At 65.8% G+C, this 22,848-nt stretch overlaps 5 protein-coding genes across 5 annotated transcripts; 2 read left to right on the top strand and 3 right to left on the bottom strand.

Annotated features, from left to right (window-relative positions):
• Positions 1 to 168: 168 nt before the first annotated feature.
• Positions 169 to 2,492, bottom strand: EMIHUDRAFT_198408 (hypothetical protein; the record flags this gene model as incomplete). Its single annotated transcript, XM_005759484.1, has 6 exons — positions 169 to 186; positions 262 to 454; positions 763 to 841; positions 929 to 1,143; positions 1,894 to 2,318; positions 2,400 to 2,492. The coding sequence occupies 6 exons, from the start codon at positions 2,490 to 2,492 to the stop codon at positions 169 to 171; spliced, it is 1,023 nt and encodes a 340-aa protein (XP_005759541.1).
• A 4,121-nt stretch (positions 2,493 to 6,613) lies between these two features.
• Positions 6,614 to 8,374, top strand: EMIHUDRAFT_432991 (hypothetical protein). The gene has a single exon (XM_005759485.1). The coding sequence runs from the start codon at positions 6,637 to 6,639 to the stop codon at positions 7,972 to 7,974; it is 1,338 nt and encodes a 445-aa protein (XP_005759542.1). The 5' UTR covers positions 6,614 to 6,636; the 3' UTR covers positions 7,975 to 8,374.
• A 719-nt stretch (positions 8,375 to 9,093) lies between these two features.
• EMIHUDRAFT_461852 (hypothetical protein) lies at positions 9,094 to 10,095 on the top strand. Its single transcript, XM_005759486.1, has 3 exons — positions 9,094 to 9,264; positions 9,340 to 9,708; positions 9,935 to 10,095. Exons 1-2 carry the CDS (start codon positions 9,101 to 9,103, stop codon positions 9,542 to 9,544), a joined length of 369 nt encoding a protein of 122 aa, XP_005759543.1. The 5' UTR covers positions 9,094 to 9,100; the 3' UTR covers positions 9,545 to 9,708; positions 9,935 to 10,095.
• A 3,709-nt stretch (positions 10,096 to 13,804) lies between these two features.
• EMIHUDRAFT_448489 (hypothetical protein) lies at positions 13,805 to 16,823 on the bottom strand (the record flags this gene model as incomplete). The annotated part of the gene is made up of 9 exons (XM_005759487.1): positions 13,805 to 14,301; positions 14,379 to 14,444; positions 14,520 to 14,918; positions 14,989 to 15,204; positions 15,321 to 15,374; positions 15,459 to 15,525; positions 15,601 to 16,316; positions 16,393 to 16,418; positions 16,583 to 16,823. 9 exons carry the CDS (start codon positions 16,821 to 16,823, stop codon positions 14,083 to 14,085), a joined length of 2,004 nt encoding a protein of 667 aa, XP_005759544.1. The 3' UTR covers positions 13,805 to 14,082.
• Positions 16,824 to 19,762: 2,939 nt separating this feature from the next.
• EMIHUDRAFT_198415 (hypothetical protein) lies at positions 19,763 to 22,543 on the bottom strand (the record flags this gene model as incomplete). Its single annotated transcript, XM_005759488.1, has 7 exons — positions 19,763 to 19,903; positions 20,011 to 20,091; positions 20,200 to 20,249; positions 20,457 to 20,526; positions 20,720 to 21,436; positions 21,929 to 22,012; positions 22,346 to 22,543. The coding sequence occupies 7 exons, from the start codon at positions 22,541 to 22,543 to the stop codon at positions 19,763 to 19,765; spliced, it is 1,341 nt and encodes a 446-aa protein (XP_005759545.1).
• Positions 22,544 to 22,848: the final 305 nt, after the last annotated feature.

Consider the following 22,848-nt stretch of genomic DNA (forward strand, 5'->3'; position numbering starts at 1 on the left):
AGACCGATATACGCGGGCTACACGTTTCTCCGAGACCTCGCGAGCGGCCGGTTATTCACACCTCGGGGCAGTGTGATGTGTGTTTGGGCAGGCGATGCCTGCTCGTGCTGGAGGGAAGAAACACTATCAAGATATACCCTGTCCGGCAGAGTAAGCCGAATCTACGTGCTACGAGACCCCTAAGCCCTATAACGTAGGCTCAGATCACTTCTTTCGTCTTTCCAGTAAAGCCGTAGCTGGCGCGCCCCCCCTAGCTTCCACCATCCCCGGCCGGGCGACCGCTCTGGCGGCTTCCCCCGCGCGATGCCGCGGCGAGCTCAGCAGCCCCTCGAGCAGCGCCCCGACCGCTCCCACGTCTGCGCGCAAGTGCCAGCGGAACGGGTCGAGCAGCCTTCCGTCGGCGTCGAACGCCTGCACCTCGCGCGCCGGGTCGTTGTTTTGCCACGCCGCGTACCTGCCACGCCAGCGTGGGGAGTCACTCCCAAGCACGGGTCCGGGGCAGAGGGGAGGCGGTGCCGACGGAGGCGGCGGAAACGGTGGCGGTGGTGAGGGTGGAGATGAGGTGGAGGCGGCGGCGAAAGGGGCGGTGGAGAGGGCGGCGGCGGGGAAAACGGTGGCGGGGCTGGCGGTGGCGGGGACGGCGGCGGTGGGGGCGGCGGCGGTGAGACGGCGGCGGTGGGACGGCGGCGGTGGGGCGGCGGCAATGGGGCGGCGGCGGAGAAGGAGGAGGTGATGTGGGGTATCGAGCGGCGGACGCGTCACCCGCGGCGCTGCCAGCGGCACTGATTGGAGTAGTACGCGTTTGCGTTTGCGCGGTTGAGCAGCTCGAGCACGGGCGCGCCTAAGTGCAGATCTCCCCGAATCTCCCCAAATCTCCCCCATACCTCCCTAGCACGGGCGCGCCCGCGGGGAGGAAGAGGTTCCAGACCAGCGCCGCGCCTGAAGAAGCGTTCCACGAAAGGTCCGGGAGAGGTCCGGGAAAGGTCTGGGAAGAGGCTCCGGACCAGCGCCGCGCCGTGCGCGCCGATCAGCCCCGCAGCGCCTCGCACAAGCGAGAGCTGCTCGCGCGACGACAGCGCGCCCAGCTCCACCAGCCGCACCTCCGTCGCCGACCCGACCGGCGGCGTCCCGCCGTGCCGGAGCCTACGTCCCCGAGGCCAGTCATACGCAGCGTGGTCTGTGCGCGTGGACGTGTGTTGCGTGTGGACAGCGGGTGTGTTGCGCGTGGGCCCGCCGAGGCAAGCACACGCCGAGGACACCCCTGGGACGTGCGCACCGCCGACTGGCTGGCGGTCTTCAGCCTCGAGCCGCATTCTGCCCTCGAGGCTGGAGATGCGGTGAGATGCGGTGAGATGCGGTGAGATGCGGGGAGATACTCCGGTCAAGGGGCGCCCCAGCCTGCCCTCAAGGCTCGTGCGAAGCTCCTCCTCGTTGAGGATGCGCCGGTCGCTGCTGGCGGCGCGAGAGAGGAGCAGCAGTAGTCGCCTCCGAGCGCCAGGCTCGGCTGCCGCCGCCGGCAGCTGCGGCGGCGGCAGTGACGGCGGCGGTGCTCCGAGGACCGCACTGGAGAGCCACGACGCAATCGGGCCGAGCAGTGCAGTGCGGTCGGTCGGGTCTGGCTTCCACACCTGCGGGCAAAGGGGGGGGGGGGGGGCAGTCTACTCCTCGAGGCCTCGACACTGCCCCTCGCCGCCCTATCAACACCGCCGACCGAGGGAGATTAAGCCTTCTCCCCCGAGGGAGATTAGCCTTCTCCCCCGAGGGAGATTAAGCATCTAGACCGCCGAACATCCCCTCTCCCTCCCTCCCTCCCTCCCTCCCTCCCTGTCCCTGTCCCTATCCCTGTCTCAGTCTCTCTGTCTCTCGAAGCATCTCCTCCGCACGTTCCACCACCATGTCTCCGTGGCAGGTTGCACGAGCAGGGCGCGGCCAAAGGAGCGGACTCCTGCCGAGCGCGCGGCGGGCTCGCCCACAAAGCGAGGCGCGCGCGCCGAGAGGCCGGGAGACCAAAACACGGCCGTCGGCGTGAGCGACGCGTTGTTGAGCAGGAAGACGTGAACGGAGTGAGCGGTGTCTGGCTTGGAGCCGAGCAGGTCGCGCATCGCCGCGGCCGTGATGTACAGAGAGCCCATCTGGTGAAAGAGGTTGGCGTAGTCGGCCAGCAGGAACAGGGCGATGGACTCGTCCTCCGCGCTCCGCTGGCCCAGCGGCCGCTTTGGCCGGATCGCGGCGACGAGCGGCTGTAGGTGCAGCCCCTCGTAGTCAGCGAGGAGAGTCTGCAGGTCGTTTGCGGAGCACGGCGCCCGCATCACGCCACGCTGTGGCGCGCCGAGGAGCGGCCGAGACGCCCAGAGAGACGGTGCAGCCCTCGTGTCGAAGAGGGAGAAATCCACGCTCACGTCGGAGAGCAGCGCACCGTAGTGCGATGTGCGGACGGCCCCGCTGCAGAGCTCGCGGTCCGACAGGCGGCGACGAGGCAGCGGCGTCTGCATCGAAGGCCACAAGCTCAGCGTCCGCCTCAATCGACCTCTCGTATGGCGGCGACGGCTTCGACGGCAGCCTCTGCCTCTTGGCGCGTGGGTTTTGCGGAGTTTGCGGGTCGGGCCAGTGCTTCGAGTACCGGGTACCCCGTACGACTTGCGACTACGGGGACCCCGGGGGCGACCGAACAAACAAAACATCTGTTTATGCTCTGTTCCCGGGCATTCACACTATATTCCTGAGATAATTGGGCGATTATATCCAAAAGGGATTTCATCCCTTTTGGGGATACCCATCACTGAGCCGACAATGCTACGGGTAGCCCCAGGGTGGCGCCCGCCCCCATACCCTCGGGCACTTGCCTGCGCCCTCACGCGCTAGCCCACGCCCTGCCCCGCAATATCTCACTCCATCCCGGCCTGCGGCATACCTCGGCACCCCCTTGCACGGAATCTGAGCGTGAGGGAATCTGAGCGTGAGGGAATCTGAGCGTGAGGGAACCTGGGCAGTGCCGCGTAGTGCGGCGTGCGCGCGGGCGTGCGCGCACGTGCGCGGGCGTGCGCGGGCGTGCGCGGGCGTGCGCGGGCGTGCGCGCACGTGCGCGCACGTGCGCGGGCGGGCGCGTAGTGCTGCGTAGTGCCGCGTAGTGCCGCGTAGTGCCGCGTGCGTGCGCGCGCGTGCGCGGCGTGCGCGGGCGTGCGCGCGCGTGCGCGGCATGCGCGGCCAGGGCGTAGGCAAGTGCCTGAGGGTATGCACGGGTGGGCGCCACCCTGGGGCTACCCATAGCATCGTCGGCTCAGTGATGGGTATCCTTGGTTTGGAGATTCGTGTACGTGTTTCGGTGTTGGGTAAAACGTATACAGCACTCTTCATCGCGCGATGCGGCCCTGCCTTGGCTCCTGCTCCTATGCGGGAGCTAGGGGGACACTTTCTCCTTGAGCACTTGAGCACTGGATAGGGTCGATTCCGCATGGTACGGGACCCTCCCTATTCATGTGAGTCACTCGACTGCGTCGAGGGGGGGGACGTCTGAACCACAGCGTGTCCCGGTCCATAGTTTCTCTTCTTATCCGTTACCATGTAGAGCAAGGTCGAGGGCGGGCCCTTTCGGGCTCGGGCCGCCCTCTCGCCCGCACCTCTGCGGTCGGGCTCGGGCCGCCCTCTCGCCCGCACCTCTGCGGGGCTTGCACGAAAAGCAGTCCCAGCCATGAAGCAAACTAAAGAGCCACAAGTCGCCGGCGCACGAGGCACCGAGGCAGCCGCAGTACTTGTGCTTGTTTGGTCTTCCGCGGACGTGATTTGTATCGAGTGCATCGAGATTTTTTTTCGGCCTCTCGAGCGCTGGGTCGCCGGTGTGTGCCACAGACAACACTGGGGCCCCACGGGACTGGCGCGCACTGGCACTGGAGCCAGAACCTGACACTGGTTTGCGCGTTGTGTCGACACCTCCATGCTCCTGTCCCGCGACTGGCCCCTTCTCGGCCTGCCGCTGCTCGAAGACGGCGGCCAATCGCGCACGCTGCTTCCGGTGTTTCTCAAGGAGCGCCTCGTGGCCACACAGGCCAAGTCTGAGATCGGCTACTCCGTAACGGATGCTGGGCCCGCGCTCGCCGACGTGGTTCCCGGTTCGCACTCTGCGGTCGTGTCCTTCTCGCCTCGCCGCGACGGCACAGAGATGGTCTGGGAGGTTGAGTTCGAGACGCGTGCGCGGCGCGACTTTTGGGCGGCCTTCACGCGAACGAGCGTCGGGGAGGTCTCCTCGAACCTCGCCTCCTTCGTTCAGCCGGAGAGAGAGTTCACGCTCTCAGCGCGCCTTGCCGGCTCGCCGGAGGCGGCGGTCGGCGCGTGGCTGCAGTGCCTCGACGACGGCGACCTGGGCGTGCCGATGCCGCCGCCTGTGGTCGTGAGCAGAGGCGACGAGAGCAGGGCGGGCTACGAGCGGCTCATCCTCCCTCCGGGGCTGCGCGAGAGGGTGACTCGTGTGGAGAGGACGGCCCTCGAGTACACGGTATTGAACCCCGCCTGGCGCACCTGCTATCCGGCCCACACGCACCGCGGCGAGGTCGCCTTTGCGCCGTGCGAAGACGCCGGCGGCGGTGCGTGCACGAGGATGGTCTGGAGGGTGTGCGTGCGCCCGCAGCGTTACGGCCGGTGGGCGGTCGAGCTGCTCACGACCCTGATCGTCCCCGCCTTTGCACGCAACTTGGCTGCGCGCCGCGCAAGCGACGAGGGCCGGGAGGTGGACGCGGGCGTGGAGTGGTGTTGGAGCTGAGACGCGGTGTTTCTTGTGTGGTGACTCTGTGTGCGGTGTTCACATTGCTCATTGGTCATTGCACACTCAGCATTTTTTGAACGAAAAGCATATGGATATCATGTGAAATAGAGATTAAGAGCAGCTGTCTTTTTACTTTTATGTGCAAAAACAAAACTTTGGGAAACTTATTTTTGGGTTTTCGATTCTCCGTGTTTTCCGTTTCGCGGTTTGCTATGGCCTATGCCATTTCGGAATCGAATTTCGCTTTTCGGTTCCATCTTGATCATCGAGAGAGAGAGAGAGAGAGAGAGAGAGAGAGAGAGAGAGAGAGAGAGAGAGAGAGAGAGAGAGAGAGAGAGAGAGAGAGAGAGAGAGAGAGAGAGTACCTTCTGGGTGTGCTATGCAAAACCACTTGTCTTACCCAACGCAACACGCACATTGATAAGTCACACAGACATGATGCTAACTATGGTGGGCGCTACACGATCGTCTCTAGGGCGGGGTCGCGGAATTATCGCGGAATGGGCGCCCAGAGGCCAGCGCGCTCAAGCACGTAGGTAGGCAGCCTCTTGAAGCCGGATTTGCCGCGGAAGCGGGATTCGCCACGGGAGCTGAAGTGCTCCGGCGAAATATTGCATCCACGACTGCCAGCCAGCAGGCACCTCAAGCGTGAGAGATGAACAGCAAACCATGTTGGCACGCCAGGATTGCACAGATGGGAGTTGGCACCGCCTGTGCCGCAGTCCGCAGTAGCACACAAGCCTGGGTCATTTGGGGCCAATAAATTGGCATCATCAGCTTCCAGCCCATCCCCCCGATGGGCTGGATTGCAGCCAGTCTCGGCGATTCGCCATCCAGCAATGCGCACCAAATGCGTTGCAGCATACGCCTCACGGGAAAGGCCGGCCGTCGGCTCTGGCAAAAAGAATTTCAGTATTTTGAAATATTGCCGTCATTAGCTGCCTCGCCTCGTGCGTGTGCCAAAAGATTTTAGTTTAAAGAGAGGTCAATACCAAACAACTCTAACACTGTTGCAGACTGTTGTTTGCAGGTTGCGAGGAAGAATTAATTCAGAATTACATCGTAGAATTAAGGGACACCTGTAAGGTGCCTATATGGGCTTCCAGTATCGGACCTTCAAGACATGCGCTTTTGGCCGGTGGCCTCCTCGGTACCTCCGGTGAGATAGTGGCTGGCAGTTCGAGACTGGGGCCGATCGAACTTGATTTGTTCGGAGGAGGAATCCGGCCAGCACGGGTACAAAGAGGGGTACCCGGAGAATCCCCAGCTGCGGAAACGTAGTGTCGCTCAAGAGGTGCGATACTGCGGGGGAGTGTAAGGTGCCTATATGGGCTTCCAGTATCGGACCTTCAAGACATGCGCTTTTGGCCGGTGGCCTCCTCGGACAACCCTAGGTGTTGAATACAAATACATGAATTCACAGAGAGGTCTCCCAGGAGCCTGAATATTGTATTCAAAAAGGCGCGCAGCGCCGGAACACATACGGAATACATGCGGCGCGGAGCGCCGCTAGCTAGTTGTGCAGGCGCGGAGCGAGCGCGCGGCGCGGAGAGCGCGCGGAGCGCGCTAGGCCGCTAGCGCGCGCGGAGCGCGGGCAGAGGGCGGCCACTAGACCATCAGGTCCTCCTCGTTGTCCGAGTTGTTCTCGTCCGAGTCCGAGTCGCAGCGCTCGACGCGCGGAAATTCTTTTTTCTTGAATACAAGGGTTGTATTCATGAATTCAAGATTTCTGGCCTTGAATACTATTTTCCTGAATTTTTCTGCGCTCCGCGAGGTATTCAACACCTAGGCGGACAACACCGAAGTCGTCCCCGCACCTTTCGGATCCTGGACGTGTCCAAGTTGACACGGACGATCTAGAGCCATCGCGATCGGTCTAGATGCTCGCCCCGCTCCTTTTTCTCCGCTCCGCTACCGCCCTACACGTCGGCCGCGTGCCATTCGCGCCGGCAGCACGTCGCCTGTCCAACGCGCCGGCAGCAAGTCGCCTGTCCACTCTCGCGACCACAGCACGAGCGAGCAACACAGCAGCCGTGCCGTCGTCCTTCAAGCCGTCCATTGACTACCCGGGTGTTGTGCCGCTCAGAACCAGCCTCGTCGTACCCCGATCCCCACAGCCAGTCTCCTTCGCGGACGATTCCGACTCGGTGCGCCGGCGGGCTCAAGCCGATCAGAGCGACGCACCACCGCTCCTCTCGCCAGGGGAGGCGCGACGTGTGGCCGTGTTTGAGGACGCCTCGCCCTCCGTCGCCTTCATCTCGACCACGATCCTCACGCCGAGGGGCATTGTTCAAGCCGGCGCTGGCTCGGGCTTTGTCTGGGACGCCGACGGCCACATCGTCACCAACTATCACGTTGTCGCCAACCCAGTCGCGCGCCAGCCTTCCCAGTCGCGAGTGATGGTCTCGCTGCAGGGCATCGAGGGGCAGGTTGAGGCGACGGTCGTCGGGCATGAGGCGGACAAGGACTTGGCGGTGCTCAAGGTGGACCCGGCGAGGCTGCGGCCGCTGAAGCCGCTGCAGGTCGCCTCCTCCTCCACGCTGCGCGTCGGCCAGGACGTGCTGGCCATCGGCAATCCGTTCGGCCTCGACTACACCCTGACGACGGGCATCGTCTCCGCCCTCGGCAGGGACATCGACGGCTACGGCGGAAGGCCGATCAAAGACTGCGTCCAGACGGACGCCGCAATCAACCCGGGCAACTCGGGCGGACCGCTCCTTGACTCGCGCGGCCGGCTCATCGGCGTCAACACGATGATCTTCTCGCCGGGCGGCGCGGGCGGCAACGTCGGCATCGGCTTCGCCGTCCCCTCGGACACCGTCAGTCGCGTGGTGCGGCAGATTGTCGAGTTCGGCAATAACGCGCGGCCGTCGCTTGGCGTCAACCTGCTCGACGACCGGGCGCGCGAGCAGTACGCCCGCAGTTTGGGTCGGCCCCTGCGCGGTGCGATCCTCGCAGAGGTGGTCGCCGGCTCGCCGGCAGAGGCGCTCAGTCTCGCCCCGTGCCGGCGGCGGTACGGCTCGGTCGTGCTCGGAGACATGATCGTCGAGGTCGACGGCAAGCCGATCGGGCGGAACGAGGACCTGATCTGCGCGATCGAGGAGGCGGAGCCCGGCAGCGCCGTCTCGCTCAAGGTGGTGCGCAACTGCGACCCGGAGCGGCTCGAGGAGCTCCGGTTCACGCCGGTTATGCGCAAGACGCTGGCCGAGCGGCGCTGACTCGACAGGTGAACGGCACACGGATTTAGTAGTTGACTCAATTCACGCCAAGAACGAGCAGCTTGCTGCTTGGGGGAAGCCTGGCAGGGTGATGAGTGCGCGTGGCAATTTCTTTTGCGTGTCTGAATTTCTTTGTTTTGGGGGGTTGTCGTGTGAGTGAGGTTTTGCTTGCCTTCCCTGCGACCCCGTGTTGCATGTCTGACTGTCACTATACTCTCTCGATTTCGGTCCCCGGGGTTGTTGAGCACTCCCTTTGTTCTCTTCTCATAAAATCGGAGGGTCGGCCCACGGGGGGACGTGAACTGAACCGACCCAACGATTTTATGAGTAAAAAGAAGAAGAAGACGGAACGATTTTATGAGTGACAGTAGCCGCGAATTCTTTTCCAGATTGCCCTTCTGTCGGCTTCGGCTCCAAGCACCACTCTTGCCGAATCCAATGTTCTCCCTCGCCGCCGCGGTCGCTGCGCTCGCACCACCATCCGCCCGCGCCGACGTGCAGAGGGCGTGGAGAGCGCCAGTGCCGCCCGTGATGCTTTGGAGAGCCGCGCAGCGTCATATCACCTTCTCCTCGATCACGGACGACGCAGAGTCGCTTAGGCGGCTCCCGTGGTGTACGAATCTGGTGTACCTGTGTTAGTGCCAGTGCGCGCCAGTCCCGTGCCCAGTGTCGTGCGAAGGAGTTCGCTAGTAAAATTTTTCGCTGGCTCGTAAAATTGTTCAAAAGAAAGAAAGAAAGAAAACAGACAACCCAAGGGAGGGATGGGTGGGAGGACGGCACGCCGCCACCACACAGGGATTTTAAGGAGAGGGGTGTGATGCGCTACCGTCGCCCACCCTTGGGCGTCCGCCTCTTCCTATCTCTCTTCGCAGTCTCTCGCCGATTCTCGCTGCGACCTTCATGCCACCTCGCGGTAAAATTGTTAAAAAGAAAGAAAGAAAACACACAACCCAAGGGAGGGATGGGATGGGAGGACGGCACGCCGCCACCACACAGGGATTTTAAGGAGAGGGGTGTGATGCGCTAGCCGTCGCCCACCCTAGGGAGTCTGCCTCTTCCTTAAGCAAGTGTAATTCTTTTCGGTCTTAGTTTCTGGTGTGCCGCCCGGCATCGTTTTGGTTTCGCAATGTGGCGCACTGTCACTATCGGCACCGCGTTACTCGCGGCAGCAGCGCTGCTGATGGCATCGCGCAACGCGCACAAACCCGCCGTCGCGAACAAATCCTCGCTCCTCTCCCGGCGGCTGTCAACGACCGCTGAGCCAGCGTTTGAGCCGCTCTGCTCAGTCGAGTGAGTGGCCCCGCGCCGCGCGCCCGACTGCGCCCACCGCAGCGCCTTCCACCCGCCGCCTACCCCCCACCGCAGCTGGAAGCGCTCCAAATGCATGCGCGGCGAGAAGGTCCTGCCGTGCCCCGAGAGGCCGCACTCGGGAGCGACGCCGATCGGGACCGGGGCGTGGGAGCTGACCGAGACGTACACCTACTTTCTCGACCGCGGCCTCACCGCCGCCATCGCCCACCTCGTTGACGGCGGCTCGGTCCTCGAGTTTGGCGCAGGCGATTTCTTTTGAGACCATTCCGTAGACACTTCATCTCGCTACCACCACCACCACCCGCCACGCACTCGCCGCCGCGGCCGGTCCCTGCTGCGTGGTAGGTACATCCCGGGAGGCAAACTCAGGGCGAGGGACTGCACGCCCACGACACGCCCACGACATGTCCACGACACGTCCACCTGTTGTGCATGTCCATGACACACCCATGACATGTCCACGACATCCACGACATCATGATTTCGACCCCCGGCAGGCAAGGGCTGCTTCACGGCGGCGCTGCGAGCGCGCGGCGTGCCGACGCGCGCGTACGACGGCTCACCGCAGGCTCCCCCCCCGCCCCCCCCCACCTCCACCTCTCACCTCCTCCTCCTCTCACCTCCTCCACCTCCCACCGCCTCCACCTCCCTCGCCGCAGGTTGCTGCGCTGACGCGAGGGCGCGGTGGCGGTAGATGCGCACCACGCGCACCCGCGCGCACCCGCACAGTCGAGAGGAGACGGATGGCGGCAGTCGGGGGAGGAGGCATCGCCGGGTCTGATGGCAGGGTCTGCTCTCACGGCCCAGTCTCAGGGGAGGGCGGACCGCGAGAGCGTGAGCTCTGCATCCGCACCCCTCTCGCCCCTCTGGTGGCTCTCGAGGTAGAAGGGGCGTGAGAGGGAGGAAGGCTGCGCACTCGCACGCAGCCGCACAGTCGAGAAGAGTCGCGCAGGGCAGAGGGAAGGCCGAGCGCAAGCGCGTGGGATCTTGCACCGGAGGGGGAGGGCGACCAGAGCGGGAGGGCGACTGCTGCGGGCGTGGGTCGCCGTAGGCTGGTTGGCGCCGCAGACCTGACCACGAGGCTGCAGCTCGGCCCTGCAGACTGGGTGGTCTGCCTCGAGGTGCAATCTCCCCACATCTCCCCACACCTCCCCATATCTGCGGACTGGGTGGTCTGCCTCGAGGTGCGAGATCGCACGAGATCACACGAGATCACACGAGATCGCACGAGATCGCACGAGATCGCACGAGATCGCACGAGATCGCAGGTGGCGGAGCACATCCCGCGCGAGCACGAGCGCCGCTTCCTCGCCAACCTGCTCCGGCGCCCCGCGCAGCTAGAAGGACGACGCATTCTTGTAGTCCAACCAGCGCTCGAGAGGACACGCACTCCGCCGTATTCGAACGGATTCACTGTCCTCGCACCCCTCGTATTCACGCGGTGCTCTGAAGACTCTGGGCACTAGACCGTCTTCCCGCCCCGAGGCTGGCGTATCCACCGCGCACGCACGCGCAGCGCGGTGGCGCGAGCCCATGAATTAAACAGTGATTGATACTGCACATTGTTGATTAATAGGCACGCGCAGCGCGGGCTCGTCCTCTCGTGGCGCCCCCCCCCCCCAAGAAAGCACCTCCAATTCGCCTCCATTCGCCTCCATCTCCACCGCCCCCTCACCCACCCACCTACCACCACCACCGCCCTCGCCCTCACCCTCGCCACCGCCCTCCCCCAGCCGCCCTCCCCTTCACTTCCCCCCCCCCCCCCACCCACCCACACACCCACACCCACACCCACACCCACACACCCACACACCCCCGCACCCCACCCCCCAGGTCCAACAACGAGGGTGGCAACGGCCACGTCAACCTGCGCTCAAACGAGTGGGTGGTTGCGGCGATGGGCAGGCGCGAGATCGGGCCGAGATCGGGCCGAGATCGGGCCGAGATCGGGCCGAGATCGTCGCGGCGATGGGCAGACCCGGCGCTTCGACACACGACGCGCCCCCACGACACGTCCACGACACGTCCACGACACGCCCACGACACGTCCACGACACGCCCACGATACGCCCACGATACGCCGCGACACGCCCGCGACACCTTCACGACACGTCCACGACACGCCCACGACTTCGACGCCCGCAGGCAGTAGTAGCAAGCGACTCCTCGGGACGGAGCAACACCATAGCCGACGCCTGACGCGCACGGCACGGCCTCGGCCACGGCACGTCCACGACACGTCCACGACACGTCCGCGGCATGCACATGCACAGGCACGGCTTCGACCACGACCCCGAGGCGCAGGCCGCGCTGCGCAAGGGCATCTCGGACATCCACTGGTACCGCGAGACGCTGATGGTCTTCCGGAGGCGGCCGGGAGGGGCCGCCGCCAACGGGGCGCGCCGTGGCGGCGGATAGGGGCGCCGGCGGTCGGCGCCAGACAGAGGTGCGGAGAGGGGTTTGCTCCATCGTCGCGCGGATTGGCGTTGGCTCCGCTGGACCTGTCCCGCCGTCACACTTGGAGAGGTAAGAGTTTTCGAGAGAATTGGAAACGCTCGCGCGACTAGTCGCGCCCGGCCCCGGGCACTGCGCTCTGCCGTTTGCGGCTAGTCACGCGGCTAGTCTGCGCCGGTCAGCGGTCTGCGCACTGCGCTCTGCGGCACTCTCCGCCGGGGCGCCGCCGGTGGACTGGCCGACCCTGCGGGCTGCGGACAATGTATGATTGTTGTATGTGAATCCGCGGTCTCCCTTGACCGTATATCTGTATATCCATGTGATGACGTGGACACATACACACGGTCCTGTGCGTGCATTCGGCCCGGAGGGCGGGGGCGCAGGTAGAGGTAGGGCTGGCCTGGGGGGCCTCAGGTAAAGGTAAACCTGTCTCAGACCGCCGGAGGTACAGGTAAACGGAGCCCAGGTGAGGGCAGGTAAACGTACGCCCGTGAACGTGTCCGCCGAGGACCGACAGGAGGCCCCGCGAGAGCGCTTCGCCTGCGGCGCGCCTGCCCGGCCATGGACCAGGCTTCACCGCCGCTTGCTGACGGCTGATCGCATCGCCTACCGCATCGCGAATGACCAGTGCCGCGACCACTTGGACCTTGCAAAGAATCTGCATCTCCCCTCTTCGCCTCTTCGGCGCATTGGATTGTGCATGATTGCTCAAGTGGCTCGAATTGGCAATCCACCGCAATGCGAACATGGATGAAGAGCATATGCACCACGGACGCAGGCCGATGCCGTTGGCGACGTCGGTTATCAGAGGGGTCAGGTCATAGTGACACGCGCTCGATGGAATGCTGCATTGACGCAGACAGCAAAAGCATCGCAGCGGAGACCTTCTCAGGAGTGGCGGCTCGCACCATGCGGCAGTGCGGACACCAGGTGCGCAAATTTAAGAGCCATTTTCGATTACGTGGTTTTGGCACTGTCTACCAACTTCTCGCACTGGTCGCAGGGCCATGGAATCGTCGACGCCCGGCCCGAGGCCACCGCATGAGCAGCCCTGCACCCGAAACTCGCTCCGCGCCGGGCCGTCGGCGGGCGCGATGGCGCGCCTCTGCACGCAGAGCGCGCCGGCCCCGCTGCGTGCGCGGAAGACGCAGCTGACGGCACAAGCGACGCCGTCGTCGCGGCCCGTGCGGTTGACCAGAGCCTTGAGATTTTGCGCCCGCATCGAGCGGAGGTCGAGCCCAAGCGCAAAGCAGATGCCCTCCACGAGACAGCTCTTTCCTGCGCCGTTCGGGGCGACGATCGCGATGATGCCCCGCGAGTTGAACTCCGCCACCACACGGCCCGAGTAGGACTTGAAGTCGTCGAGGACGACGGCGTGGAGCGCGAGCCCGGCCGCGGAAGCGGCCAGCGCAGCGTCCCCAATTCTCGGGTCGACCATTTTGGCCAGACGCTGTTCCTTTTTGAAAAAACTCTCGGCGGGGCCACAACGAAGGCGCTCTCAAAAATCTTGTGGGCAACTTTGTCGACAAACATGGTGAGGAAAATTTCGGCGAAGAAGCGGCACTGGCGGCACGCCGGGACGAACCCGGACCGGTCATATTGTTCAGATCCACGGCGGCGAGCCGCCGCGAGCCCACCGGAGAGCTGGGAGCCGCGGCACTAGACCGCGCCGCCAGCGAGGCGAGAGCAGCAGCCGATGACCGGCCGTGACATGGCAGTTAGAACGGCGGGATTTTCTAACAGGAAGGTGTGGCCAAAAACAACCAGCCCCCGTGGGAACGCACTCCCGGCTCCCATGCGTGGCCCCCTCCCGTCTCCCGACACCGGAGGTCTCCGGGGCACGCCCCCGTGAACGCCGCTCCTCACACCGATGGCAAAAGAAATCGAACTCCGCACGGCTGACGCAAGCTGGATGGCTTGTCTGTTTTCTTTCTTTCTGGATGCCCCCCACCCCCCCCCTTAACGCGAATACAAAAGAATTTTCTCTCAAAGAACTAGGCACGGGACTGGCGCGCAGTGGCATCACACCAGTCACCACGATACGGCTCTACTCGGGCGCGGCCGCGCAGGACGAAAGAGCTGGAAGGAACCCCACGACGCAAATCATAATCTCCATCCGGACTGCCCGTGCACGTGACATGCACATGCACATGCACATGCGCATGCACATGCGCATGCACGTCACATGTGACTCCCCCCCCTCCCCCCCCTCCCTCCAACGCAATGTGAATGCCGCGCACAACATCCCACGGATGCTCCATGTGCGAGCTAGCTCTACTAATCGTCCCGTGTTTGCAGGTCATCGCCGCGCCGCACGTTTTGCGCACGACATCGCGCAACCGATCAGACCTGCTGCTGCACCGACGACGCCTCGCCTCCAGAGACCTCGCGCGCCTCCGCAGAGCTGCGGCTGCTCATCTTGGCGAACACCCGGCTGAGTCCGCCAAGGCTGCGCATCGCGAGACTGGTGCTGCCCTCAACGACGCTGCCTGAAGCGAGGAGGCCCGCCCGCGACCGAGCGGGGGTCGCGCCTAGGCTCTTTGCCAGAAGGACGAGCGACACCTGCGGGCAGGGACCCGCCCCTCGTCACGAAACGCTCGATGCGGGGGAGAGCTCGCTGTGGGGGAGAGGGCGCGCGCCTTGCGGTGGCGGCCGGGGAAGCAGGATTTTGCCAGGTCCTTGTAGAGTCCGCCGGCGATGAGCTCCTGCGGCGTTTGGGGGGGAGAGGGTTGGGGGGGAGGAGGGGTGGCGGGACAGGCGCCACGTTGAGACATTCGCTCCTGCGGCGTGACTTCGAAAAACCTCGAGAACTGGCAGCCGCCGAGCGCGGGGTCGTTCTCGTGCGCCATGACGATCTTCAGCTTGTCCTCCCGCGCCTGCTTGACCTGCTCGGCCAGCCGCTCGTCGCTGACGAAGCTGTCCTCGTTGAGGTAGAGCAGCAAGTGCGTCGCGCTGGCCGGCCGATCATCGGTGGTGCAGATCGTGAGACCGGCGGTCTCACGATCTGGGGCAAAGGCGGCGGCGATCTCATCGGCCAGCGCCAGCGACCCCGCGTTGGCTGGCGAGGCCCAGAGCGTGCACGGTTTGGAAAAGGCGAGCGACTGGCTCTCGAGCTCACCCGACACGCAGAGCGGAAGGGAGGTCCTGTCCAGAAAGTTGGGCGAGCAGAGGAGCACCGCCTAGGTTGGTTCAAGTGGGGTTGGCCGGGAGGTAGAGTGAGAGAACGGAGCTGGCTGTGGCCGGCGGCGCCTCGGCGATGATCTTGAGCGAGATGAGCTGAAACTCATCGATGCGATACCAAATCGTGAGCGGCCAGTCGTTGTCAAAGATGGCCGGCTGCAGGTCCTCGGGGCACTCGTCGCGCAGCGCCTGGAGCGTCCCGCCGCCCTTTTCAGGGTCCGCTTCTTGGACGAGGACGAGCGGCTTGTCCTTCTCGAGCGACGAGCGGATCTCGCGGAGGCAGTTCTGTGGCGCGGGCGAGGCGGCAGTTCTTGGGGCCAGGGTGCGGTAGAGGGGCGGGGTGGGAGGAAGAGGCGAGCCTTGGAGCGGAAGTAGCCCTGCGAGAGGAAGAAGAGGATGACCTGCGAGCTCTGGATGTACTCCTCCAGCGCCCCGATATCCTTGAGATCATCTACCTATGAGCACACCGCGGTGCGTCAGGGAGGCTCTTTGTGTAGCTTAAGCAGCGCTGATGAGCATGTGCGCGCGTCGAGAAAGACTTTGATGTCCGGCAGCAGCTGCTCGAGCTCACCCTTGATGACCTTGACGGCGTCTTGACCGGTCGACCTATTCGTTTGGATGAGGGGCGGGGGTCACGCCGGCTGTTTTCGCTCCCTCTCTCCCTCCATAGCCGTGACTCACCAGATGTGGCTGTTGAAGAGGTGCCACGTGAGGCCCCTCACGATGCTCAGCTCGGGGGGCTGCTTGGTCGAGACGAGTCGGATCGTGGGGACCTTGGCGACGCGACGGGCGGCGATGATGGCGCCGACGAGGAAGAAGGCGAGCACGACTGCAACGAGGATGATCATCGAGTCGACAATCACATTGAGGCTGCGGAAGCCGAGGACATCGGCGGGATCTGCTCCCTGGTACCGCTCCTGGATGCCGAGGAAGATGGTGCTCCAGTTGGTGCCGAGGAAGAGGAGGAGGAGCACGAGGCTCGTGGCGACGGCGAGCACGTTGTCCTCAACCCGCTTGTACGGCCGCACGACGGCGAGTGCGACGGCGTAGCATGAGCAGATGAGAGTCGCCACCACGAGGCGAACAAAGGCGCGCTCCTCCGGGATCAGAAGCACGAAGCCAGTCAGCACGAGCTTGCGCGCCAGCTCGACCGCCTCCCACCAGTACCAGGTCTTCTCGTACTCCCGGTGGAGGAAGGCGGTGGCCCGCGTCAGAGCATTCGGCGTCTTGGCCTGCAGCGGCTTGTAGCAAGCGGCGAGGAGCGACGTGAAGAGGACCAGCGAGCCGGCGGGCCAGAGGACGATGAAACCGATGGCGAGGGCGGTGATGGGTCCGTGATCGTCGGAGCCGCACTCGACGCTCGCGTCCTGCCGCATGTAGGAGACCTGCTCTAGCTCCTCGCCGGGCGGAGAGATGGTGTAGGCCTATCAGCAGAAACTTACGAGGACTGAGGGATGTGGTGTTGTGAGCAACGGCAGTCATCAGCTGTGAGAGGGCGCCTGGCACGACCAGGAGCGGAAGATGGAGGCGCTGATGGAGGGCACGAAGCAGAAGATGAGCACCAAACCGGCCGGCGTGAGGTCGAGGAGGCCGAGGGCCGCCTCCGCGTACCACGGCCTCTCGCGCGGCGCCGGGGCGGCGCGCCAGCGGTAGAGCCGCAGACTTATCCCCGCGATCATGAGCAAGGCGATGAGGGCGACGGGGGAGAGGGCGATGGCGAGGAGCCGCAGAGCGTAGCCGAGGCACTGCTCCGGCAGGAAAAAGCCAGACCAGTCGACGGAGATCACGTTGGCCAAGTTGTCCGTCCAGCCCGTGTACTTGTCCGGCAGCCGCGCGGAGTAGGTGGAGGAGAGGACGGTGCAGATCTGATAGAAGCCAAACAGGATCTTGAGCTTTGCCGTCATTCCGACCCCGACGTAGTACTTGACGGAGCGGTCTGCAAAGCGGAGGATAGGCCCGATGATGCGCTCCTTCCGCCACGGCATGTGGTAGGCCCACGCCGCCAAGCCGCACGCGACGCAGAGGCCGAGGACGAGGCCGGCGATGCGGCCCGCCGCCGCGCCGCGCGGAGCGCATACTTCGCAGGTGTCGCCGTCGACGAGGTACTGGTTCTCTGCGGCGCAGAGCTGGCACTCGGGGCCTTTGAAGTCCGACGCGCAGTACTCTGAGCCCGCCTCCACCATCCTCCGGCCTCTCGCCACCGGCTCGCTGCCGGCGCACCGCGTCTTGCCGGCATTGGCATTGCCGCCAAAGAGGCGGCACTCTGTCAGCACCGCGGAGGAGGGGCTGGCGCGCCAGAAGCCGCGCAGGAGGACGAGGGAAGAAAGGGTGGTGTTGTCCGGGCAGGCAGCGTTCGGCGGGCAGGGTTTGCAGTAGGCGGTCGGGGAGGTCAAGATGTCGCCTGGGTCGGCCGAGGTGTTCCGCAGATAGTAGTCGTCCATGCAGATAGAGCAGATGGTGCTGCCGCTGACCGAGCTGAGGGGATGCGGACATAGATTGCAGAGGCTTTGGCCAGCGTTGGCGGCGTATTTGCCAGCCTCGCACTCGTCGCACGCGACGCTGCCTTGATTCGACGAAGTGCCGGGATCGCAAGACTCGCACTCGGACTGCCCCTCTTTCGCGGCGAAGGTGCCAGGCGAGCACGGCGTCGGCTCGATGCTGCCCGTGGAGCAGGCGCTGCCGGCGGGGCAGGCCGTGCACTCACCCGCGGCGGTGAGGTTTGTTGCGTTCGAGTAGCTGCCAGCCTCGCACGGCAGCGGCGCCGACGCGCCCAGCTCGCAGTAGCTGCCTTTCTTGCACTGGAGACAGCCCGTCGCACCCTTATCGTGCTGGTAGGTCCCCCCCTTGCACGGCTCGCACTCGGAGAGGCCGCCCGTGGCAGCGAAGCTACCCTTGGCGCACGCCGTCTGCTGCGTGGAGCCCGTGGTGGCGAAGTGGCCCGGCGAGGCGTCGGTGCACTCGCTCGCGGCGGAGAGGTTGGTGGCGGTCGAGTAGCTGCCAGCCTCGCACGGCAGCGCCGCCGCCGCGCCAACAGCGCAGTAGCCGCCCGCCTCGCACGGCTTGCACGCCGTCTGCGCCTCCGCGTCCTGGTACGTGCCGCCGGAACAGGGCGTGCACTCGCCCTGCCTGGTCTCGTTCGTGTACGACCCCTTGGCGCACGCCGTCTGCTGCGTGGAGCCGGTGGTGGCGAAGTGGCCCGGTGAGGCGTCGGTGCACTCGCTCACGGCGGTGAGGTTGGTGGCGGTCGAGTAGGAACCCGCCTCGCACGGCAGCGGCGCCGACGCGCCCTTTGCGCAGTAGCCGCCCTCCACGCACGGAAGGCAGCTCGTCGCGTTCGACTCGCCCTGGTACGTCCCGCCCGCACAGCTGGCGCACTCGGAGAGGCCGGCCGTGGCGGCGAAAGAGCCCGGCGAGCACTCGGAGGGCGGCGCCGCCCCGCCGCCGCACGACGAGCCGGCGGGGCAGTCGAGGCACTCGGGGTCGCCGCTCCGGTCGGTCAGCTCGGCGTACGTGCCCGCCGCGCACTGCGCGTCCAGTTCGCGCGACGAGCCCTGAGGGCAAAACCTGCCGGCAGCGCAGCGGACGCAGTCGGCGGCGGCGGGCTCGCTCTGGTAGTAGCCCTGGGCGCACAGCTCGCAGCGAGCGTTGCCGAGGCCGGAAGCGTTGCTGCCTGGCGAGCACGGCGTCGGTGCCACGCTGCCCGTGGTGCAGGCGTGGCCCTCGTCGCACAGCGTGCACTCTTCCGATGCGGCAAGGTCGGTGGCGTTCGAGTACGACCCGGCGGGGCAGGGAAGTGGCACGCTCGTCCCCTTCGGGCAGTAATGACCCGCATCGCAGGGCAGCGCCTCATAGGTCGCCTCCGTGGGGCATTTGTAGCCTGCGGGGCAGCGGCCGGCGCAGCTGCTGCTCGACTGCTCCTTTGGGTCGGCCGAGCCGAGGAGGCCGGCGGCGCAGGCAAAGGGGAAGTCCTCATCGACGGGCAGCAGCGGCAGCTGGTAGAGGTTCACGCCGAGGAGAGAGGGGTCGCCTCCGGTCTCGTTGTTCCAGTTGCAGGGCTGCACGAAGGTCGGGGCCTGGCAGTACCAAGGCGGCTGGCCGACTGCTGCGACGGCGAGGGCGCAATCGTCGCGGTGCTCGAGGCACGCCTTCTGCTTGGCCTGATAAGCAGGGTAAGGGCACGCCCCCCGGTACACCTCGCAGCGCGCGTTCGGCAACCAGCGGCCGGCGGGGGCGGGGAGGGTGTAGGAGACCTCAGCGAGAAGGAAGATGGAATTCCCCTGACCCTCGGCAGAGCAGCCGCTGATGAGAGTGCCGTCACTCAGGGTGGTGCGCCCGCCCGCCGAGTAGAGGCCGCCGCCAGACAGGGCAGAGCAGCCGCTGATGAGAGTGCCGTCGCTAAGGGAGGTGCTGCCGCCCGCCGAGTAGAGGCCACCGCCAGACTCTGTGGCGATGCAGCTGGAGATGGTTGAGCGGGCCAGGCTGGCGGAGCCCGAGGCCACGTAAACTGCGCCGCCAAACGTGGCATTGCAGCCAGAGATGGTGGAGTCGGCCACGTTGAGGTCGGTGTCAGCCGTGTATGTAGCTCCGCCCCACTGCGGTTGGGAGGAGAGAGCGGGGTGAGGCAGCCGTGGCCCTCTCTACCTCGCGCCCCGCTTCCGTGCGGCGCTGCAGGGCCGGTGGCTAGCTCTACGCGGCGCACTCCCTCGGGACTGTGCACATTGCGAGCCGAGCAGCCCGACACGGCCGAGTCGATTAGCGAGACCGCACCGCTGCTAGACGCGAAGACGACGCCGCCGTACTGCGGTTGCGAGGAGAGAGCGGGGTGAGGCAGCGGTGTCCCTCTCTACCTCTCGCCCTGCTGTGCCGTGAGGCGCTGCACGAGTGCGGCTAGCTCTACGCGGCGCACATCAGCAGAGCAGCCCGACACGGCCGAGCCGATTATCGAGACCGCACCGCTGCTAATCGCCCTGACGACGCCGCCGACCTGCGGTTGCGAGGAGAGAGCGGGGTGAGACAGCCGCGGCCCTCTCCATCTCTCGCCCCGCTGCCGTGCGGCACTGCAGGGAGGGCGGCTAGCTCTACGCGGCGCACATTGCCAGCCGAGCAGCCCGATACGCTCGAGCCGATTATCGAGACCGCACCGCTGTCCCTCGTGTAGACGACGCCGCCCTCCTGCGGTTGCGAGGAGAGAGCGGGGATGAGGCTGCCGTGCCCCTCTTCATCTCTCGCCCCGCTGCCGTGCGGCGCTGCAGGGGTGGCGGCTAGCTCTACGCGGCGCACATAGTCAGCAGAGCAGTCTCTGACCGTCGAATCGATGATCTCGACGTCGCCTGCGCCATTAGCGTGCACAACGACGCCGCTACCCGCCCTCCCGTTGACGAGGGTCAGCCCCCGCAGGGTGAGGCTGCAGCCGCCCCGCAATATAAAGAGCCTGGTCTCTCCCTTGCCGTCGAGCGTCGCGCCCTCGCCGCTGCTCGCGACGGTCACTTTGATGGTGGAGGTGCAGCTGATCTGGCTGCTCAGCTTGAACTCTGCACCGGGCGACAGGTAGATGGAGACATTGGCAGCAGTTGAAGTAGCGTCCTCGATCAGGTTGCGGAGCTGGTCCTCGCTCGCCGCGGCGACATAGCCGGGGGAGAGCGGCGGCAGCGGCGGCGGTGTTGGCGGTGATGGCGGTCGAGGCGGTGGAGGCGGCGCTGGTGGCGGTGAAGGCGGGCGGGTCGCCCAGCAGATCTGACGGCAGAGGGAGGAGGGCATCAGAGAGGAGACGGAAGGGGAGCGAGAGGCACCAGGGGCACACCTTCCAGCCCGACTCGACTACGCTGCCATCCGATCGCCACTCGATGACGCCGTCCTCCGCCACCGCGCCACTCGGCCCCGAGGTGCCGCAGTACTTTGTGCCGTCGACGGTGAGATAGTCCCAGCGGCAGTTGCTGTCCGCCTCCACATCAAAGGCGACCGTCTCCAGCCCGACCGGCGGCACACCGCTGATGGTGCACTCCTCGCTGTTGCCGTAGCTGTTCGGGTAGTTTGGCGACGCGGCGCACGAGCCGCCGTCGGTGAGCGAGCACGGGCTGCTGACGTTGACGGGCGGTGGGGACGGTGGGGTGCCGCATACGCCGTGGAGGAAGAAGAGGATCACAATGCCAACTCGGAGAGCACGCGTGCTGGAGAGCAAGGGTACGGAGATCGCTGCGTGGCTGCTGCGCTCCACGCTCTTCTTCTTGACCTGCCCACGCAACGGCGGCTCAAGGAACGCCGCGAGGAGCAGCGCCAGCACGGCCGCACAAGGGTTGAGAAAGAGCAGCGAGGCCACATCGATCTCTGAGAGGGTCGTGGCGGTCGTGAAGCTCTCCTCGAGTGAGGGGTCGCCGATCTTCGTCGCGCCGGAAGTCTCGTCAAATAAGGGGGCGAGCTCGGCGTAGGCGCCGATGTTGAGCTTCATGGAGGTAGTCGGGTAGGTCTTACCGATCTCGGTTTCGATCTTGGAGTGGGCCGTGGCGGTCGTGCAGTCCGCCTCGTCCGTCGTGGAGCCCGGGACAGGCTTGTTCTGTGAGGGGGGGAGGGCGGGGGGGAGTTGGGGCGGAGGTGGGGACGGCGCGCAGCGGAGGCGCCGATGTGGGGCCGACGGTGTGGGAGCGGGGAGCGAGGGCGGGGCGAAGCGGGGCGAGAGAGGGCGGAGGGCGGCGCAGGGGAGGGCGGCGGAGCAGAGAGAGGCGGCTAGGGAGGTGGGGGGGCGGCGGGGGAGGGCGGCCGGCAAGGAATGGTGTTGGGGAGGGGTGAGGGAGGTGGCGGCGGCGGAGGAGGGGCCGGGGAAGGAGGTGGGGAGGGCGGCTGGGGGAGGGCGGGGGCGGGGGCGGGGGCGGGGGCGGGGAGGGGGAGAGGGTGGTGGGGGGAGAGTGGGGGGCGGCGAGGACGCCCGGGCGGAGATGGAGAGGCGGGGAGGGCGGCGGAGCATGCCCCCGTGAAGGAGGCCAGACGGTGTGGGAGAGAGCGGAGAGTCGCACACCTTTGTGTCCGTCTTGTCGGCCTCGCCCTTGGAGTGGGCCGTGGCGGTCGTGCAGCCCGTCTCGTTGCTCGTGGAGCCCGAGGCCTTGATCGGATCCTCAGAGACGCAGAGCTCGGCGAGCGGCGGCGGCGGCTGCGCGCACCACACAGGGGCGCCGCCGCCGCCGCACGTGACACCGACGGAGTTGGCGGTGGAGTCGGCGAGCGAGCCGTCGCCAACGATGGCCGCGCCGGCAGCCTCGCCAAAGGAGGCGAGCTCGGCGTCGGCCGCGGCGCCGATGGGCTTGACGGTGGTCGGGGCGGCGGCGCGCGAGGCGGCGCCGCTGAACTTGGAGAGGTTGAACGGGAAGGAGAAGGTTGGATGGAAGGTGGCGACGACCGGCCAGGCACCTAACAGCGCCCACCCACCCCCGAGGACGTCTTGGTGGAGCAGGAGCTCCGCGGCCTTGTCGGGTTTGCGCGAGGCAGACGCCGCGAGGGCGAGCGTCGGCGCGTCGGTCTCGAGCTTGATGCTGAAGTCGGTGCGGTTGCGCGTGTCGATGAGTGCCCCCCCGCGCCGCGGACGGGGGCGAGAGGCGGCGGTTGAGGGCGTCGCGAGAAGAGCGAGGGCGAGCATGGCGGCGTGCAGCAGATGTAGGCGGAGACAGATGCTCGAAATCGAGATCGCAGAAAAAAACACGCCGAATGGTGTTGTTCAAGGCGGCTCGCACAGTAGTGTGTGTACGTTGGACGTCACGAGGTGTGGTGTGGACGCGAGAATACTTAGCTCCGCCGTTCATGGAGGTAACCGATGCGAGTGCGCGGCGCATCCCCGGCGGCCCGACGGTGGCCGGCGCTTGCGCGCCAGCCCCCTGTCATAGCTACCGGTACGCGCGCCATGGGGCGACTTTGTTATGTACATTATCTCGTGCAACGACCCTC

This window comes from Emiliania huxleyi (genome assembly GCF_000372725.1).
Source record: "Emiliania huxleyi CCMP1516 unplaced genomic scaffold EMIHUscaffold_8, whole genome shotgun sequence".
NCBI classification, from domain to species: Eukaryota; Haptophyta; order Isochrysidales; family Noelaerhabdaceae; genus Emiliania; species Emiliania huxleyi.

What these genes read in the sequence shown, in the direction of transcription:
- EMIHUDRAFT_432991 (XM_005759485.1), top strand. Translation starts at nt 6,637, where the DNA reads ATGCTCGCCCCGCTCCTTTTTCTCCGCTCCGCTACCGCCCTACACGTC.
- EMIHUDRAFT_461852 (XM_005759486.1), top strand. Translation starts at nt 9,101, where the DNA reads ATGTGGCGCACTGTCACTATCGGCACCGCGTTACTCGCGGCAGCAGCG. An exon ending in GAGCCGCTCTGCTCAGTCGA is followed by an intron (nt 9,265 to 9,339) that starts GTGAGTGGCCCC and finishes CCCCCACCGCAG; the next exon opens with CTGGAAGCGCTCCAAATGCA.